The sequence below is a fragment of the Pelmatolapia mariae genome, linkage group LG17 (genome assembly GCF_036321145.2).
Source record: "Pelmatolapia mariae isolate MD_Pm_ZW linkage group LG17, Pm_UMD_F_2, whole genome shotgun sequence".
NCBI classification, from domain to species: domain Eukaryota; kingdom Metazoa; phylum Chordata; class Actinopteri; order Cichliformes; family Cichlidae; genus Pelmatolapia; species Pelmatolapia mariae.
Window position 1 is genome coordinate 17,528,678 of NC_086242.1, and position 20,475 is coordinate 17,549,152.

Genomic DNA, 20,475 nt, shown 5'->3' on the forward strand with positions numbered 1-20,475 from the left:
CTTTCACTGGTTTTCTATGGACACTGGCGATGTCGTCTACAAAGGCTTGTGGTCGGCAGAGCAACCAGAGGGTGTAATTTGAAGTGCCTCAGCAGCTCACGCAGCTTCTGGATCCAAAGCCAATTAGTCAGAAATGTGGATACGAGCACTCATGTGGTCCGTTCATCATCAGGGTCTATGTGGTCCCCTCAGGGGGTCCAAACCCTGTCAGGACCAGTGGTGGGCAATCATCAAACTCACTTCAAAGTGTCACAGCGTCAAACCAAAATCAGATCATGTCTTACATCCCTGCAGTCTGAAGCCAGTGATGCACAGCAACACCCCACTTTCATCTGATTTCTGATGATTCACTATAGAGAACTTTGCATTCTGGGTAAAAGTTTCGTAACTCTGTTTCAGAATAGTGACTGTTCAAAGCAAATTACAGCATATGAAAGCTTTCCTTTTTTGTGCCTACAATTTGATCCTGGACTGATCTTCTAGTTGTGATTCCCTCTGTGCCCAAATAATTTCCCACTGTCATTTTTTAAGTCTTGCCAAATGTAAAACTATTTGTTTTCCTTTTAGCTCTCTTGAACATATAAATCCTTTTTTACTGGCAGTTGTTGCCCCGTCACAGTCCTGTGAGAAAATAAGCACATTCCATGATTCAGCAGCTTGTGGAACCACCTTTAGCAGCAATAACTTGAAATAATTGTTTTGTCTTCCATTGTTATGAAGGAATTTTCAGATTTGTTGACAATTGGTTAATCAAGTGCATTTGATAAGCACTTGGGGACTACTTACCCTCTCAACTCCACCACCAACGGAAGCAGTGAGGTAGGTCTTCATAAAGAAATGTGAACACTGAAAACACAGTTTCAGAGGTTAAAACTGTAAAATATTCATTGTTGGGTTGTTGACCTGAAGCAATAAACTAAATAAAACACAGAAGCAGCCATTTATTTTTAGTTTACTGCAGTTTTCAGCTTCCAGTCATCTATTGGGGCATCCTGGACCCTCTGCTAGGTTGGGTTTGTCCCAGATATTTGAACCCCTGGTTTAGCTCTGGTGGCTCACAATGATTTCTTTTACATACCGTAATGCACAGTTGTTGTGAAAGGTTATTACCCCCCCCCCCCCCAAAAAAAAGAAAAACCTCACAGCAAATAAAGCAGAAGAGAAATAGAAAACCCCAAACAAAGCAAACACAATGGAAGTAGAAAATCCCACTGAGACACTGAAAGAAGCAGAAGGTTCAAATTTATTGTGATGCAGGTAATGCGTGTTTTGTCATCACATGATGTTATACTGTACACGCCGTTTATAGTTAGCTTGAAACTTCCACAGCGTCGGTCACGTTTTTTTTTATTTGTTTGTTTTGTTGTTGTTTTTTGTGTCGCCACAATCACTAAATCACTTCCGTTTTGTTTCCCGATTTTTTTTATCTTAGCTTTGGTGACTTTTTTCTTTTTCCACTGTGTTTTATTTTCCTACTTGCTGGTGTTTTCTTAGGTTGGAGAGCATTTGAGATGCTAGTCATTAATTGAAAGTCATATATTTAATATATTAATATAAACATCCAAATTTGCATGACAAGAAGTGAGGAAATGCGCCTTTAAAGGAAGTTTGGACTCCCTGAACTCCTCATATAGTCCCCCCCGCGTGGTCCCGGGCCCTCGTGCCGGGACCCCGCTGGTGCGAAGATGAGGCTGGGAGCACAAACTGGAATGTTCCTTTAAGTCGTAGAAAAATGCGGAGGGAGAGGCGGAGCTGGCGCACAGCGTTGTCACCGCACCTCCTCTGAGTCTCCGTGCGCCCTCAGAGGCAGATCACCGCAGGGAGATGAACCACGCCGCAGGTCCCGGAGCAGCAGACGAGCCGGGCAGACCCGTTCACTTTTCCTCCTCCTCCTCGGCCCTCCTCCTTTCTCTACGGGACACCTCACACCGTCCGGGATCATGCTGTTCCTTCATACGGCTGAGTTATCATCGCCCTGTTGGATCGCAGCTGAGTGAAAGAGAAAGTCCACACTGGAGCTGAACCCTGCGCACTTGCCTTGTTTTTTTAAACTTTGCCACTGTGGATGAGCTCCCTGATTTCTGAGTAACTCCAGCGGATTTTCTGGCTCGCTTTTCTCCCCCACATATCTTGGATTATTCCCACAGCAGAGGAGATATGTTTCTCTTGTTCGTGGTCAGCCTGGCTGTGTTTTCAGATGCAGGTCAGTGTGATGTGTTTTTTTTTTAATTTTTTATTAGGGGGGTTGCCACTGGGGCAACAATGTCTCCGTGGCAAGTGCAGTAATGCAGAACTCCCTTGAAATTTGGGGCAATTTAACCTCTCACTGCTCAGGTTTAAGATAATTAACGCACATATGTTGAAAGATGATCATAATCAGCTTTTATATTAACCTCCAGGAAGGAAGAGAACAATAGAGGATGTGTCCCATCCTCAGTGTTTCTCTTTCAAAGAGCAGATATTGTGATTTATAGTTGAATAATTGAGTTATTTCTGATTAAAGCATATTCAAGTTGCTGTAAAGCCTGTGATTTTTTGTTATTTTACATCCATTTATTGTCTCCCTATCCACACACTGTGACATAATTCATCAGGATCTACCGCCTAACAAAGAAAATCCACCTATAAAAAGTGCAAATATGCAATAATTCATCCTGTAAAATTTGATGTGAGCCTATCTGTGAGGTCTTGCACATGACAGAAGCAGTAGAGGGCTCCAGGTTTTAAAGTAATAAATCCACAGTGGGGATGACACCATTTGCCCGGAGGGGTGGAGTGGGTGGAGGGTTAGGGTTGTAGAGCGTCTGGAAGGCGTCTGAATGCTGCTCATCGTCCCCGAGCTGCCAAACTTTATCTGTGTCAGAGTCCACGCTGCCTGCGGTCCGTGGCAGGCAGGTGCACAATGCCTCTATTATCCTTTTTGCATAACATTTCCGATCGAGGTAAAACACTTGACTTGTGTACACACACACAAACACACACAGCCCTTTTCTCAGCTCCTCCACTCACTCTCAGACTCGACTATATCAGAATAAGGTGTGTCTGTTCGCTGTTCTCTGGCTGGTTTGATTTTTGGTCCACTGACACCGAAAACAAAACATTAGCCCAGCTTTAGTTTCACACTTTATGTGTTTATTTGGTTTCTGTTCAAATGAGAGTCCAGGAAAAGTGAAAATAACCCAATAAAACCGGGAAGAGATGCAAAACAGGTAGAAATACAGACAGAAGAGGCTCAAGGATGTTAAATATACCACTGAAAGAGCTGCGAATCATCCAGAATGTGGTGAGAAAAAAAGACCACAAATGGACAAAAACTGCCACAAAGAGAGATTGTGTCTTTTTGACAAACAGAATATTTAAATCTAAGTATAATAGGAAAATGTTTAGTTTTACTGGAAAAATAGAGAAAAACACTAATGGGGCCAATTTTGTAGATGGACTGATATCTCTTTATTGGGTGATATCTAACCATGCAGATAATTTCGGTTGGATTTTATCTGGTCTTTAAAGTATTTCCCCTTCTCTTTAACTCATTTTACTTTTGCCAATAGTCCCAAAGAAACTGCTGATATTGTTTTTCTGCAGAGTAAACTGGACTCCGGAGAGAAATTTTACTTTTAATGATGGTGTGAGAACCATTATTTTTAATATTTTAGTCAAATAATCCCACCTGCATGGCCAGGTGTTGGTAAAGGTCAGTGTTTTGTTTTGGGGTTGGGTTTTTTTGTTTTTTTTTGGGTGGAGTAACCCTTTAAAGTGACTGAGTATGGTGTCATGTGAGTCCATAGTAAAGTTTCTTCTCTCCGTCCTGCAGGTCTATCTGAGGTGGTGTTTAATGGGGGCGTGGCCCCCCGCTGTGAGAACCGCGCCTGCAACCCCCGCATGGGGAACCTCGCCTTGGGTCGCAGGGTGCTGACGCAGACCGTCTGTGGCAACAACGGTAGCGAGCTCCATTGCTTCTACTCCGACCCCGACGCCAACCTGGCCTGCAGCCCCGCCAAGTGCGCCAAATGCAACGCCGGCCTGCCCCACCTGTCCCATCTGGCCGGGGCCATGTCCGACTCCTCCTTCCGTCACCCGAACACCTGGTGGCAGTCGGCTGGAGGGGTGGAGTCGGAGACTGTGCAGCTGGACCTGGAGACGGAGTTCTACTTCACGCATCTCATCCTGGTGTTTCGCTCACCTAGGCCTGCTGCCATGACTCTGGAGCGCTCGCAGGACTTCGGGAGAACTTGGAGGATGATGCAGTACTACGCCACCAACTGCAGCGCCGCCTTCAGACTGGAAGAGGGAAAGGCAGGCGTTGGCCAGGATGGCGCCACCTGCACGTCCAAGTACTCAGGCGCCTACCCCTGCAACCGTGGAGAGGTGAGGCGATGCTCCAAGTCTTTAGGGGGTTTTATGACATCAGTCACACTGAACATAAATAAAGAATTTTCTATTTCAAATCAACTCTAGCTCCATATTCCCACAAAGCATGGAGAAAGCAGGGTTAATTTGCATATAATCTCTGAATATGAGCATGCAGAATCTGTAGGGATCAGTAAAGCAGTTTAGAGACAAATGGGAATCTCCGAACCATCAGCTGTCATCTGACTGCAGTTTAGCTTTCTAAACAAATGCATGAAATGGGACATTTTGGCCTGGATCTCTCCCAGAAACCCTCAAAATACTGGCTGCTGTCCCCAGAATGTGTCATCTGACTATGCTCCAGATCCAGGATCCCAGCATATAAAGGCAATGGAAAGAAAAGAAGCCAAACATATCTCTTACACAGTATTCAAAGACAGGGTATTTTTTTTATCTCCTCTTAACACTGGAGCTTTTATAGAAAAAAAAATCTCCTTAGGTGCTGCCAAAATGGCTCTGAAACGTCAGGGCACGGACCTTTGGGGGTTTCCTGTGGGTCTGGCACTGAGGCGCTGGCAGTGGAGTCCCATTGGGGGCAGGGCTGTTGATTGGGCTCGTTCTGGTGCATACTGCAGATGCTTGATTGGATTGGGATCTGAGGATTTTGGAGGCCTGGGCTCTTTCTTGTGTTATGTGCTCAGAGAGGCCACTTCTGGTGGGAAGTCTCTTACAATTGGAGCTGGAGTGTTTAGGTGGATGGGATGTGTCAAAGTAACATCGATACCAGCATCCAAGGTTCCTCTGTGCCTTTCACATGCAGCTGCTTTTCTTAATTCAGTCACCGAGTCCTGAAATGACTCTCTGACCATGTCTTCTTAGTTTATCAGCCTGGGTCTACTGCTCACAGCCTTCTAGTAAATAAATCTTTGGAAAAAACATAAACTGCACCTGTATTGCATTACTGGGCTACATTTCTAGCAGACTGCAGAATCCTTTAAAGTGTCTCTATAACCTGGTTGGGGTCCAGTTTGGGAGTATATGTCAAAATAAACACAGGCATAACAGTGTGTGAGGTTTATTTTCATAGCAGATCTCAGAGGGATTTACAGTCTCTGTGATAGATAAAATTTAAGAGATCAGTTACAAGTAGTTGCACTGACTGCTCGGTCACTTGGTGGTTGAGACTGTACAGGTCTCCTGGTGGGAAGCAACCTGTCTCCAAACGGTAGCTCTCACACAGATTGGCAAAAGTGTGCAAATAAGACAAATTTCTAAACACAGACAGATTGAGAACAAGTTGCAGTAAATCAGAGTCAACACCAAGGTAACACGTCTCCTTGCAACAGGGGACTCAACTCAGCTGGCTGCCAACTGGTTTATGTGGAGTTTTCTGTTAAAGTCCTCATCATGACTTACATTTTGACATCTAAGTCTCTGTGAAACTCAGACCTTGGTTTTATGGCTTGTTGGTGGTCTCGTCTGGTTCTTAAAACACACAATCCAACACATTTTTAAACCCAAAGTTTTCTTTGTTGGTTGTTCCTGACAAATAAGCAACCTGGTGGTCTCTCTAATTTATACACAGCAGGTACAAAGGTGACCTAGAGAGTAGATCGTTTCCTTCTGAAATCATAACGATTACAGCCTTAAGAGGAAAATAATCAATCAGGGAAACCTCATGACAGCACAACCTGAAGCAGAAAAAAGTAAAATTCTGCACGGTACAGGTAGATAACAGCAACAGTTTGAAGTTTAAAGGCTGCACTGTTACTGTTCTTCGACTGGCCTGCTTTCTTTCTGGAAGCAGTTTTGATGATCAGATTTCTATCAGGTCTCGAATTCCCACCTTTCCTCCGAGTCCAAACACCGCCAGCTTGCTCGGATAGCAGGTTAGCGCAGGTGGGAAGGAGCGTGGATGCACACCTGCAGGCCTGACAGACTTTCCTGCTCGTCGTGCAGCTTTTTTCTTCCTCCATGAATGAAGTGCTAATGATGTCACGTGTGACAGGTAAAGCGAGCTACTTAACAGCCAATCCTGAAGGGCAGCCTCTCCATCATTTAACCCCTCCTGTTGGAGCAAAGTCAGATCTTTCTGCAGTAAGTCACGCAACATTCAAGAGTCACACAGCACAGACAGCATGCCGAGCAGAGGGAAAGCCAGGTGGGGGGAAGCTCCCCGAGTGCATGATTGAGTGTTTAATAGGCGTACTTTGACTGTAGCACGAGAGGGCTTCCTGCACTCCATTGATGTTTAATTGAAGCAGTGTGTGTCGGGAGCTGCTCTGCAGATGTGTGCGGAGGCACATGCCAAACCCGGTGCTGTGCCGGGCTCCCCTGCGGTGCTTTCATATGAAATGTGGACTCTTCCCTGCTACTCTGAGGTGTTTCTGTGAGGCGCTCAGGTCTTTTTTTCCCTCCCCGTCTCCTTTTGTGCGTGAAGGTGTGAAAATAGCAGCTTGTGTTCCTTCTCCTGCTTCTCTCCGGCTTTTTTGGGTGAGCCACCTGTGCTAGGAGCATGACCTGTTTGCCCTTTAACCTCTCCACTGATGACCCTGGGGTTAAAAGAGGTTAAGTAGTGCACTGACAGACCAGCTGCTGCTGCTCAGCTGCTCACACCGTCTGTGCACCTTTTGGTTTTTGCTTTGACATCATCTCTACTGACAGTCAAGGTCACGACATGACAACAAGCCTTATTTATGTATGTACTGTACGAATATAGAGCTTTATTCCATGCTAATCTCACTTGTTGTCTCATAAATACTAAGTTCTCACAGTTATGTTCATAGTTGGCCTGCACTCGGGTACTATTTCAATTAAAAGTCAGAAACCTGTTAAAATATATATTGATAACAGTACCTCAGGGGGCAGTAACATACATGTGGCCACCTTCACAGGCTGCAGAGAAGTAAACAAAGCAGGAGAGACATCGTGCATGAGTGGATTCATGACCTCACCACACAATGGGTCTGCAGTGGTTGCTTACTATGAGTGCAGAGTTTCAGATTTGGATTTCTTTTCCAGTTTTGATTTGAAAAAGCTAACGAATTCTGCTTTTACATTTTTAATAATGAAGGGTTCTTCAAAAAGTCCTACTTTCACTTATGCTTGAAAAACATCAGCCATTTTGCTTGTGTGGGAATCGTTTTGTCCTCTTTCACTACGGATGCACTAAGATGTGACTTATTCCTGACCTCCTTCTTCTTTAGGGGTCACCACAGTATATCATCTGTCTCTCACCCTGTCCCTCACATCCTCTTCTGTCACACCAACCCTCTCCATGTCCTCCTTTACTACGTCCATGAATGTCCTCTGAGGTCAACCGCTTTGCATCCTTTGTCCAGTAGATCCATTATCCCTCCTCTGCACATGTCCAAACCATGCCATCGCTTGTCTTTTATGGACCTTTTTAGATGTCATATTGGAATCTGGTTGCGCTTAATGCACTTAAATTGACAAAAGAAATTAATATTCCACTGCTGTTTTAGATTATTTCTGCAGAATGAAACTTTTTTGGCTTCAGAGTACTGACCCTCCTTCAGAAACAGAAAAGTCAATGAAAAAATGCCATCGCGCTAAAATATAAAGCAAGATGAATAGCAGACGCATCAGCCGAGTGATGTTTGATTGTATGCATGTGTGTGTGATTGCGGTGTGTTTCTTTGGCTTGCATGTGAGTGTCTGAGGCTGTGTGATGAGATAAGTGAGAGCTGTGGTGAATTTTGGGGAAGGTGGGGGGGGGTCATAGCTGGGAGCGATTACAGGCAGCAGGTATGCTCAGGTCTCTTCTTCTCTTCTTTCACCCGCAAACATGAAAGCATGTCATCTCATGTGCTGAAAGCTGTTCGTGTTCACCTGTAATGTGTGGAAAAGGTGGTCTGTGTGTGTGTGTGTGTGTGTGTGTGTGTGTGTGTGTGTGTGTGTGTGTGTGTGTGTGAGTGAGAGAGAGAGTGTATTCGGAGCTGCTTGTCTTATTTATGAGGTCAGCTGGGCTGGAAGAATGTGAGTGTTTGTTGTCCAGACTGACCTCCTTAGGGAAGAGAGAGGGACGCAGACCAGCTGACGCGCGCGCGCGCACACACACACTCATCCGTGCCCTTTCAGATAAACACTTACAGTCAGCTCTCCCTCTCCTCTGTCTGCTGGGAAGGAAGTGCCGTTGCTCTGATGGATGTTGGTACTGTTGGCTAGACACCCATCCCCCCCCACTCCGTCTTTTTCCTTCCATCAATGCCCATTGTGCCTGTTTACCAGATTACAGTCCACAGTGCTTTGATGGAATTAGGCCTGTTAAAGGCAGGCTTACTTTATTTTGCAGGCTGAAACAGGAAGAAAGGTTTTCAGTGAACCTGCCGCCTCACAGAGCCGGAAATTTGTTACATAGCTTAATGGCAGGTGGAAAACTTTCCCAAGAGCGGTATGAGGTTTCAGCACGGCTTTCAGCTTCCATAAGTGTATTAACAGTTGATATCCTGCAAAGTGCAAAGACTCTCAGTCTACATGCAGACTAATGCAGACTAACCAAGTTATTTACGCATCAGTTTGCCCCCCCTGACCAAAACAGCCAGTGCAGGCATATTTACACTGATGGTTTTTTGGTTTCATTTTTTTCTAAAATGCATTGCTGCGAATGCAAGTTCAATAATACATTTCTTATCCTCAAAATCTGTCATATTGGATACAGGAATCTTGTGAGACATGCATAGTTTAACGATATATTCTGGTCTTTTTGACAGCTCATATTTCTGCCAGCTGTACTTATGTAGAGCTCAAATGAACAAAACGTGTATCAGCTCATATATGCAAAGTAAATTTATTAAAAAAGCAAAAGGTTGATTATGTTCATAGGTAATTCATGTAGTGTGTGGATGGGTGGCCCTGTGCTGTGTAAGTAAACCAAAAAAGATAAAGCAAAGTATAAACCCAAATGACAGTTGACAGGTGAGCAATTAACTCGAGTCAAAAACATTACTGTAAATAAGCCACTCCCCTAATTCAACTAGTAACCAAAACCTGGAAGTAAACACCTGCAAGCCGAATAAGCAACACAATTAGGGCTGCACGATTTTGCATAAAATGAGAATCACGATTTTTTTTGCTTAGAATTGAGATCACGATTCTCTCACGATTTTCTTTTCCAATATAAATATTTATTGCACTTATTAACTGCACATCAACTTCGTAACAGTTGAAACTGAACATAAAAACAATAAATACACATAAAAACAATAAATGCCTCACATTTTGTGGTTGCCGCAAAATGTTGTACTGCTTGAAATTCCGTCTCCACCGTTGCTCGACACTGCGTGTATAGAGCAGGTAGTGCAACAATAGAAAAATAGTTGCGGGACGGCACTGTGTAGCGTTTGTCTATGGTGTTGATCATTTTCCTAAATCCCTCGTTTTGCACAGTGTTGATATATCTTTGGTCAGGTGATAAGTAATAGCCTCCGTAATTTCTTTGTGCCTGCGGGAGTTCGACGTGTATAGGGAAGCGCTGTATAAGGTTCCCGTTATTGATGTTTGGGTGGTTGACCGGGACGGATTTTCTCCTGTCACTTTCTCGTCATCCCTGATGTGTTCTCCGTTGTTTTTCCCTGCCAATTTGAGCATCACGGCACAGCTTCTGTATCACGTGGTATAAGGCTCCGCCCTTGTCATTTGTTGAGCAGGAAGAGTGAGCGCTTGTTTTCATGCAGATTACGTCCCGGATCAAAATGCGGTACAATCGTCGTCGTCTTTTTTTTTTTTTTTTTTTTTTTTGAAATCGTTGTCATTTGGAAATGAGATCGCACATAAGTATGAATCGAGATCGCGATTTTCTAACGATTAATCGTGCAGCCCTAAACACAATTTTGTTTTTTCTGTCAACCGGTGCTTGCCAAAGGGTAACCAACCAGTCTTTAGGCCTGCATGACTGAAGCCTGAAACAAATTTAACAGCTAACTTAACAGTAATAAGATGTCAGAGCTGTGTTCAGAGCTTGAGGTTGCAAATTTGAGTCGCCTAGTGGCACGTGGTATTCCACTCAATAAAGGATGATATGAAAGGATTCTTGAACACAAACTTCTTTGTCTTGCTAGGATGTATCTTCAACACATGGCGAGGTTATGCCCTCGATGCCAGGGCAGCTTCATTTTGGAACTAATTTTCACCCAAGGCTAGATGGAGAAAAGCTGATGTTCAAACCTGAGGAGACTGTGGCTTCATCTGTGTGTAGCATGGATTAAGATAAACATGGGTGTCATCAGCATATCTGTAAATGTGAATATTTGTTTTCCAGGGCAGCAGTAGTAAAAGCTCCAGGCGACGCTGATTTGTGTTGTCAGCGTATCTTTATGTGCATGTCGATGTGGGTGTGTGTGTGTGCTGGTGTTGCCGTGGTGTCGCTAGGGTGTCGCAGGCTTTTGTCCGGCTCTGAGTTATGTGGAGCTGCATCTCCATCCCCGCCTTTGTCTGACCCTGCTCTCCGTGCTCTCCCGCGGACCAGCGCCCCTCATCCTATTTGTCGTGTTCTCTTAATTGCGGACCACAATGCTGTGACCTCGTGACCTTTTCCAACAACAGGGAAATTAATAGTGCTCCTCCCATCACACTCTCCGCCAGTCATCCAGCCAATCAGCAAGCAGCAGGGTTGTTTTTCTTGAACCAAAGAAAAACACTCAGCTGCACACAAACACACACCACTCACACAATGATATCAGTGACAGCTCGGCACACTGCAAACTCACACACTGCTTTCATAGTGAGAGTCGGGGCCAACAGCAACTTTTTCACCTCGACGACAGCAGTGGCGATGGTTGCCAGTGGCAGCAGTAGCCATGGAGATGGCAGCCCATAAAGGGATCTTCAATTTGAAGGATGTCCATGGACGAGAGAGTGTAAAGGGGGGGGGGGGGTGCAGTGCACAGAACCCACATGACCAAGTGAGGACATGACCAATAATGGCCGGGTGTAAGGTCAAAGTTTGGTACATGAATGAAACCAGAACAAACCCCTTTAATTAATGTAACAGATGTGGTGACATAAGTGATATCAATTTATCCACTTCTGTAACTAAATACACCTGTCTAAGTGGAGCTGTAAGAGGACAAACATTAAACAGAATAATTTTTCAGGACCTTTTTTTTTAATTTATATGTTTAAAAATTAGAGAAATGAACAGAAAAGATGAACCAAAGAGGCTTGAAAACCACATTTATATACACTTGTTATGGGCATACATTTTCATGGGAATTATGAGCTTTGAGTGATGTCTTTGAACTGAAAACAACAATTAGGTGCACAAATAATACAAATATACACATACTCCCTCACTAGTATTTTTTTAAATGCCCCTTAGCAAGTTGCAAGTATGTTTGGAGGAGTAAAGGTGAGGCTTTCAAACCAAAGAACACTATAGCAACTGTAAAGTATGGTGGTGGCATTATGCTTTGGGGCTGTCATCACTGACATTCATGTCCTGTATATACACTTAATGAGACTCGCAAAAGGCAGAGCAGAGCATGCATGACTTTAAGGAAGGAGACAAAGTTGCAGTTGGCAATCAATCAAACCCTGAAAATCTACAAACGCCTGTAAAAATGTATTTTAAAATCTGTTCTAATGTGTTTGTAGTGGTTAATAAAATAGGAAGAGTATACCTTTGAAGCTATTAAATAAGTTGGAAGACATTTTTCCCTGGGCTGCGATTTCTGGCTAATAATGTCTCAGAACTAAAAACACATTCTACAGAGACACGTCATAATGAAAGACGTCCCAGGCAATGAGTAGCACATTCCTCCAGTTAGATGTAGCGTGAAAAAAGTAAACCCGTGTCAATCACTGCTGTATTTTAAATGATGCATGTCTTACAAAATGACTTTTTAGTTCCATTAGACACAGTGAGCCAGGTAAATAGAGGAATTTCCATTTTTTGGTGTTTTGCTCATTTAATTTTTGTTTTCTTTTTGTTTCCTTGATTGTCTCTTTCTAATTGTCAGGTGATCTACCGAACCCTTCCGAAGTGGGAGTCCTTGGATCCTTACGGGCTGAAGGGCCAGCAGCAGCTGAAGGTGACCAACATCCGGATCAGACTGCTGAAGCATCAGAAGTGTCCCTGCCAGGCCAAAGACCTCGCCTCCGCACACGAACCCCTCCCCACTCGACACTTCGCCATCTACGACCTGATAGTGAAGGGGAGCTGCTTCTGTAACGGCCACGCCGATCAGTGTGTCCCCATGCCGGGATACCAGCCCATCAGAGACCGGACCAACCACGTGGTAGGAGGAGAGAAGTTAATGTTCTCGAACTCCAGTTACTGCCTGTTTTTGGAGCTCTCAAGCACATAATAGTTTCCAAAAGTTGCTGGGGTTTGCCCGCCTGTTTGTTTTTAAATCTGTTTCTTTCTATCTTTATCAATTCCAGTGCTAATCACACCACTATTCATCTTCTCTTTTTTTCCACACGTGCATCTTTTTTTCTGTTGCTAGTCTCACTTGTTTTGATTCTTCTAACCACTTAGTCACACGCCATGCGCTCGTTTTTCACTCGCTCTCGAGAAATCAAGCTTTGTTTCCCTTCATGTTGGCAGTCGTGTTAAGAAAACAGACTAAAGGAGGGGTCACGTTCATTCTCTCCTGCTTCCTCTGCTCCTGACTCCGGCTGCCGCTCTCTGCGTGATAACAAACGCAAGAGATGGGGATGTCGGTTCAACCTGCAGTTTAATGGTGGTGTTGATGCGAGCGAGTGTGTCAATGAAGGTGTGAACTGACAATGTTTTTGCTGGAGATCAACCTTAAGCATTTCAAAGCCAAGTTCCTATCATTGCCATCTCCACAAACAAACACAGCCGGACAACTTTGAAGCCGAGCGCCTGCTCTGCTGCAATCAGCCATGCCTGACAGGAAAGTGAGAGTTTCCTTTGCAGACTGTGAGCAGAGACATTTACACAGATAAACAGTGGTACTACATCAAAGCTGTAACCCGTACACGAATAAAAACTTATTTTCTTCTTACTAAATGGATCATTTTAAGAGATAAATTTTGTTCATTTGATCTTTAAATGATTAAATTAGAGAACAAATTATAATTTACTGCAACAAACCACTTACACTGTATCTGCAACCTTTTGTGGTGCGTCAAAACCACCGCCCTCATCTTGAATTTCATTTAAAGGAAGTGGATGAGTTTGTAGGAAACCAAATCTGGTGGGCAGATTCTTGGATTGACCCCAGAAACCTCCTGAATTTTTCATGAGCATGCTGGGAAACGATGCCATCATTCTGGCAAATGGCTTCCCTGACACGTCTCAGGACTTTAAGTAGAACTCTTCTTTAACAATCTGACCCTAGCAGGGCACCACCCTCATCTTCTTCACACTCTTTGTCTTTTTCTTCATTTTCATCTTCATTTTATTCGTCTTCATTGTCTTCTTCATCCACGTAATAATCTTCATCTTTGAAAATGGAAGTAGAGCTTCCACCTCAAGCTCTACTTCCTGTTTTGTTTTTTGTTTTTCTGTTAGTGCACAACCAGAATATCAGAAAAAGTGAGCATCATCCCTGATCTGATGCTCACTTTTTAGGGTTTGGACTGTAACCTTTGTAAACTCGGTCTCTGGATTCTAGCCAAGCTCTCATCGGCAGTGACGTGAAAGTTAGGCCAGTCTGATACAGAAGGTTTCTTCTTTGTAGAAGTTGAGATCCACAGTCATCACAGGTGCGCACATGCAGGTGATCTAAAGATATTAGCAGTGCTGGAAGAGGTCCAAAGGTGCAAAAGGATAAAACCTTTTAAAGGAAATCTGACAAATTAAACCAGGCGGAGCCACTGAGCTGTCTGAAAATACTGCAAGTGAATAAATTTAACTTTCAACAGAGCTCTCAGTTTTAGGCTCTGGCTGCCAAAAGGTCAGGCCATTCTTTACTTTACATGGTTCCATCTATCCCTTTTCTATCTATTTATCCGGGTGTGGGCTCCAACCACCACCTCCAGCTCTCCAGGGGGGTCGTGGTGGCGTTCCTAAACCACCTGGGAGGCAAAATCTCTCCACTGTGTCCTTATAATTGGACAATCCTAGCCAGATGCTGGAACCACCTCAGCTGGCTTTTTTTTTTTATGTGGATCAAAAAACTCCCTCCTGAATGACTGAGCTCCTCACCTGATAAGGTGAGCCCAAGCCTTCAGATGAGCCTCACTTCCACCACTTTTATTCAAAATCTAATTCTTTCTGTCACTACCCACAACTTGTGGTCAAAGGTGATGGCAGGAACATAGATTGACTGGTAAATCCACAGCTCTGCTTTAAGTTCTCTCCCATTCCACTCTTTCCATCCTGTTAAAGAAGACCCCAAGAAACAGCTGCTCCCCAGTGAAGTGGGCACTGCTGCGTCCACGTATTATCCTTTTAATTAATCAGTCAAGCGGAGCATGAAATGATAAAGTTATATCCCCTTGAGACATGCAGCTGAAAAAACCCTGAGTGCTAATTTTTTAAACTGATATGAAACAGCGAGCGTGTTCGGTATTCTGCGTGATAAATGAATGAGGTCGTTCGAGCGTGTTTTTATTGCTGATACGAGCATTTTTGCAGTGAAGCTGGTGATAAACGATTTATTGGCCACAGCTCTTTCAATCTTTTAATCTGACTGTTTGCATGCCAAGAAATTCCAAGTAGCTCCGCTGAGTATTTTCATCAGGATTTCCTCCATCAGTGGGATGAAAAATCCTCTGAAACAGACTTTAAAGGACAGGGCAGAAAAACCCTCCTCTGCATGCTAAGATAATTACAATAAATCATTTGAATGTAGAATGGTGGAGAATACTACTTCATTTCTTTCTTTCTTTCTTTTTTTCTTTTTTACAGCAAGTATTATTCTAGCTGCACGTGAGCGTTACAGTTCAAAGTGTAAATCTGCCTTAACGGTCCTCACAAAATTACCTCAGGTCATTGGAGCGTGGTTGCGCTGTGTGCCATGCGGGAACGTTCGGTAAACACACAGGGGAGGTTATATAAGCGCCTTTTTGTCCCGCCTATCAGCAGTTTGTTTTATGTCTCCGTTTCGAGCCAGAGCTGCTGTTTCTGACAAAACCCAAACAAGCAGTGCTGCACAGGACAGGAGATGAGGGCAGAGATTAGTGATCGCTCTGAGAAAGCTTTGTGTGTGTGTGTGTGTGTGTGTGTGTGTGTGTGTGTGTGTGTGTGTGTGTGTGTGTGTGTGTGTGTGTGTGTTGTTATGCATTTTTGGGGTTCTTCATACTGTAAACATGTGCAAACTCCTAAATTTGCCATTCTGTGTGCTAAGCAAACAATGCAGTATTCTCTTCTCTATCCAAATGTGTACTTTTATCACACATGGTTTGCTGTGTGTGTGTGTGTGTGTGTGTGTGTGTGTGTTAGGTGTGTGTGTGTTAGGTGTGCACGTTTTCTCAGGCATGCAGTGTTTTGTCTGCTCTAAGTGTGCCTGTTTGGCGTAATCAGCAGAGAAAGTGGCTCTGATAGTCACTGAGAGACTGAAGGGTTGCTCTGTTTGTTGGTTTTGTCCTCCCGTCCACCCACAGGGGGCTTTGTAGTTCAGCGTGATTAGCCACAAAGCCAACACAAGCACATTTAATGGCATCCCGTGCCTGCAACTGAACTGTCAGGGGGAAATCAGTTCTGTCAGGGATCGCTCTGTTCTGAGTGTGACCCTGAGCTCTGGGATGAGTTTTCACTTCCAAAGTAGCTGCTGACCATTAAGCATGTAAGTGAATGAGAAAAAGCCGTCATCAAATAAAGAGCAGGGCCTCCCTTTTCACACGTCCCGTTTAGTCCATTTGCCGACATGAACACAGTGCAAACTTTGGTGGGGAACAAAAACAACCACACCTTTAAAAAAGGAGTTCTAAGTTTGGTTGCAGATGATCTCCAGAACAGTTCATTTATGGTGGGACTGTGATTCAAATCATAATCCAACCCAACTGCCAGGTATACACTGCAAGTCTGAGCTAAACGCCAGCCCGTAGCCATTCGTGCCTTTCAGTCTACAGAGTACACAAACTGTAGCAACTCGTTTTAAAGTGAACTGAGGATTCATTTAGGACAAATGAACACGATTTAATGAAATGCAAAACTTAATGAACTATTTGGTGATTAGACTTTGATGAATCATAATAGCCGACTGATAGGAATTACGAAAGGACCCTCAGAGACGGAGGCTTGGATGGAGCTCTGAGGGAACAGGGTGAGAAAGTCCGCAGATTGAGCTGGTAAAAAAATGATTGGACCAGAGTCACGATGTCAGTATTTAATTTGACAGAGTGGAAAAGAGGAAGTGATTTAATGAGTAAACTAGCAGCATGATGAGTGGTGTTCCTTACACAGCACCTCCAGACTGATACACTCAGGTTCTTAGTGATGCATTTTGGTTCACTTTGAGTTTTCTGTTTGTGAAATGAACCAAACCACAAGTGATTCAGACCGAAATAAACAAGCTAAAAGTGTGGAAACACTTCAGAAACATGAGAGGGTGGAAGAGTAATTTTAATCTGCGTCATCTTTTCAGTTAATAACTTGAAATTTTTTTAAAAGATAAACCTGTATCCTGAGAGGGACAAAATGCAGGTGACAGGAACTGAAGTTAAAAACATGGATAAAACAGATAAGACAGTTTATTTATGGACCCACAGGAGCAGAGCTGCTCAAACGCACGGAAGCAACATTCCACCACTTTTTTTTTTTCACAAGAAAGATTATAAAATATATATATTTAGCTTATGTTGTTGAAATTTTCTGTCATTTTAACGCTATTTCATGCACACAAAATAAGTGGCCAAAGATGTCATACTATGAGATCTATGCCGGCACAAAACCCTGTTTTGGTGTTTAAAAAAAACTGCTAGGAGTGCAAAGTAAAACGCAGACCAGATTTTGATTTTGACTTTGTTAACTACTAGAAGACTAGAGGATATATTAGTTATATTAATGGTAATAAAATCTCACTCTCCACATGTTGTTGTTGTTGTTGTTGTTTTTTTTTGTTTTTTTCTCTTTCTGTTGTACAAATAGTACTACAGGGGTCACACTCTAACTAATGAGCAATCCTCCAGTCCATCCGACTGTTTTCATTTCTCTCACTTAAATCTTTGCCTCGTTTGTCTTTCACACTAACTCCAATGGGCCTTATACAAGAGGGGTATCACTCATTGCAGCATTTATCCGGTTTCTTTTGTGCCAAAGTCCATCAGCGTTACAGATGTGCACAAATATATGGCATTAACAGTGAGATTACATAATAACTATTTGGTTAAAAGTTCAACATTCATATTTTTTTAATTTCCTCTTCTGAGAGGACCCAGAGACACTGCTCAATGCTGGCTCAGGATTAAGTTATAAATGAAGCCAAAATGTTGTGTAACTTTGTACATGTGCAGTAGAAGAAGGGAGAAAAAAGCCTTTCATTTATGCATTTTTATGCATTCTCTATGTCCCAGTGACATCATTTATTTAGATAGGTGCTTAAAAATAACGGTCCAAATAACTGCCTGTGGGCCTTACAAGCATCCTCCAGTTTCTGTAGAAGTAAAGTAAGGGTTAGGGTTAAGAAGGGGGGAAACTGAAGAACAAACAAAGGTTTTATCATTAATTAAACTTGGAGAAAGACCGGCTACTATCCCTAAACAAAAGAGTACGTTTAAAGGTTAAATGATCAAAACACTGTCGTCTATGCTGAGCAGCAGCATGCCATCACAAACCACACAGTGACAATCCTGCAAAGGCACTGTCCTTTCCTGGAGCCTCAGCGCTCCTCAGCTAATTGCTGATTGGAGTCAGCTGCCAAGTGCTCTACCTCAGGCCTCATTAACACAAGCCAGAGACCAGCTGGTGACCTCCGGTCCCTGGGGAAGAATGTGTATTCCTGACCGGTTGGCGAGTGGTTGCTGGCAGCTACACTCACCATTTACTGTCTGGGTGACTCACTGCTCCATTACCAAAAGGCTCCAGCGAGAGAGAAGATGACGACGACTTCCTGTCTCTAGGCCTGTGAGACTGCAGCCTAAGGTTTTGAGTATAATCTGAGTCAACAGTCCTAAGGTGCAAGAAAGTGCAAGACACGCCCACTAGTGCAGTGTCACATCAGGCCCTGGTAGAGCTGTAATAGGCCTTTAATTGTTATGTTACATTTAACACGAGAAAACCTCAGCTATGTAAAACCTGAACTCAGAAAAGGCATTTTATAAAGTGGTAATAGTTAATGAGCCTGTAATGCTTTCATCTGTCTCTTTAAAGCTTTTGTGGAGCTGTTACGGAGATAAATCAAGCACACCTACAGTTGTGGTATTTACTTATAGCTGCCGTGCAAACACTGAAATATTTGTACTTCTTTGGGAACTTTTGGGAACCGGTAATGGTCTTTGTGTAAAAGTACATAAATGCACAGACAGGCCAGCCCCGCTTTCCACAGTCTGGATGAGTTTGCATCATTGGGTGTGTGTTAACTGTGGCATATCGCCGTATGGTAAACATGTGGGTTGAAATACCAGCCGTCTGGACTTAAGCCAGAGTTTTTTCCTGGACTTTTCTCCTCTTTCCCCTCCTTTCTTTGCACACTTTATATTAATCACTACTCTTTGCTGTAATCATGTCTCCTGCCTCCTCTTTACCCGGACCTCTCATTTGTGCAATTTCTCCTCCTATTAGTGTGATTAAAACCGGTGTGTGAAAACCAGTCATGTGTGTGCGTGTTCACCTCGACATTGCAGGGCTGATCTGGGGTCAGTTCAGGCAGAGGGCATGCAGCATGTGGCCGTGCTCCTATAGGATTTTTGAACCGGGGACAAGGCATGACGTATCGCGACACCGTGGGAAATGAGTGCAAAGAATCGGTGTGCATTTGCAATTATTTTGCACGCCTGTGTGCACGTTGATTATTGCGAGTGTACCCCTGCAGTTGCCGTGTAATTGTGTCCTACATTGCAGTTGCACAGTGTAACACAAACAAATAAAGAGCTTCCTCAGATGCTTTGCCCCCCCCATTCAATCATTATCCAGCATGCATGGCATTCCAGCTCACAGGAATGACAAGGAGATTGTTATTGTGCTCTCAGCGCTGCATACTTGCACTTGTACACACATACTCATAAACACACACACACACACACACACACACACACACACACACACACACACACAGGCTTTTCAGAGCTGAGGCCCATTCCCGTTTCTAGCCATGAAGCCAAACAATAAATCTCCATTCACTGATTTTGGAGAATGAGATGGACCAAGAGAATAGGAGCGATTTAAAAAAAGGAAGAAAGTGGTTAAGAGAGAGTGAAGAAGCTTGTCCTTTCCATCACACTGACCTCTTTGTTCCTGCTATTCGTCCATCTTTACCTCCGTCTATCATGCTGCTTGTTGCTAATGAGCTCTATCTCTCAGGTCCATGGGAAGTGTGTGTGCAGACACAACACTGCAGGTGATCACTGCGAGCGCTGCGCTCCTCTGTACAACGACAGACCGTGGCAGCCTGCCGATGGACTGACGGGAGCGCCGCATGAATGTCGGAGTGAGTCAAACAAAATTGTTCAGATCTTTTTCCACCACAGGACTCTTGTATTAAAACTTAGCCTGTAAATCTTAAATCTAGATCCAAGCACCTAGATGGCACAAATGGCAAACATTTGAGTCTAATCCTGGCTACCTTTGGTGCTTGTTGGTCAGTTACAGTTGGGCTTGCCACAGGTTACCCACAAGTATTGTGTGGGTCACGTGTTATCCATATAAAGGTGGAGTTTGAAACTACAGTGGTGTCTCCCACTGATTAGCGAACTCCTGTTTTAAAGCCTCGAGATGTGTTTTCACAATCGCCATCTCGGTGTTGGGGGGCAGTACACCTGTCAAACTGTAATGCAGGTGTCCTAAAATGAGCTCAGAGAGGACAGAAACCTGAGCATAAAAGCAAGAACTCGCCTCATCTTGATTTTAAGTATGAATACAGACGCTGAAAGCAGGACCTCATGGTCCTTCAAGGCAAGGCATGTCAGAAAAGCTACCGTAGAAAAACGTTTTGATCCTTTGGTGTCGGCTCTTACTGTCATTGTGAAGTGCTGGGTTGTTCACCCAGTGATGGGGAACGTGAGCTGGGTTTAGACCATCGTGAGACAGGCTGG

General features: G+C 43.7%; 1 protein-coding gene across 1 annotated transcript in view; it reads left to right on the plus strand.

The window, feature by feature from the left end:
• The first annotated feature begins 1,790 nt into the window (after nucleotides 1–1,790).
• ntn4 (netrin 4) overlaps nucleotides 1,791–20,475 on the plus strand; it is a 31,955-nt gene continuing 13,270 nt past the window's right edge. Inside the window, exons 1-4 of the mRNA XM_063501239.1 lie at nucleotides 1,791–2,203; nucleotides 3,815–4,368; nucleotides 12,330–12,608; nucleotides 19,745–19,871. Coding sequence (XP_063357309.1) covers nucleotides 2,158–2,203; nucleotides 3,815–4,368; nucleotides 12,330–12,608; nucleotides 19,745–19,871 — 1,006 coding nt within the window. The 5' untranslated portion in view covers nucleotides 1,791–2,157. The remainder of the gene's footprint in view (nucleotides 2,204–3,814; nucleotides 4,369–12,329; nucleotides 12,609–19,744; nucleotides 19,872–20,475) is intronic.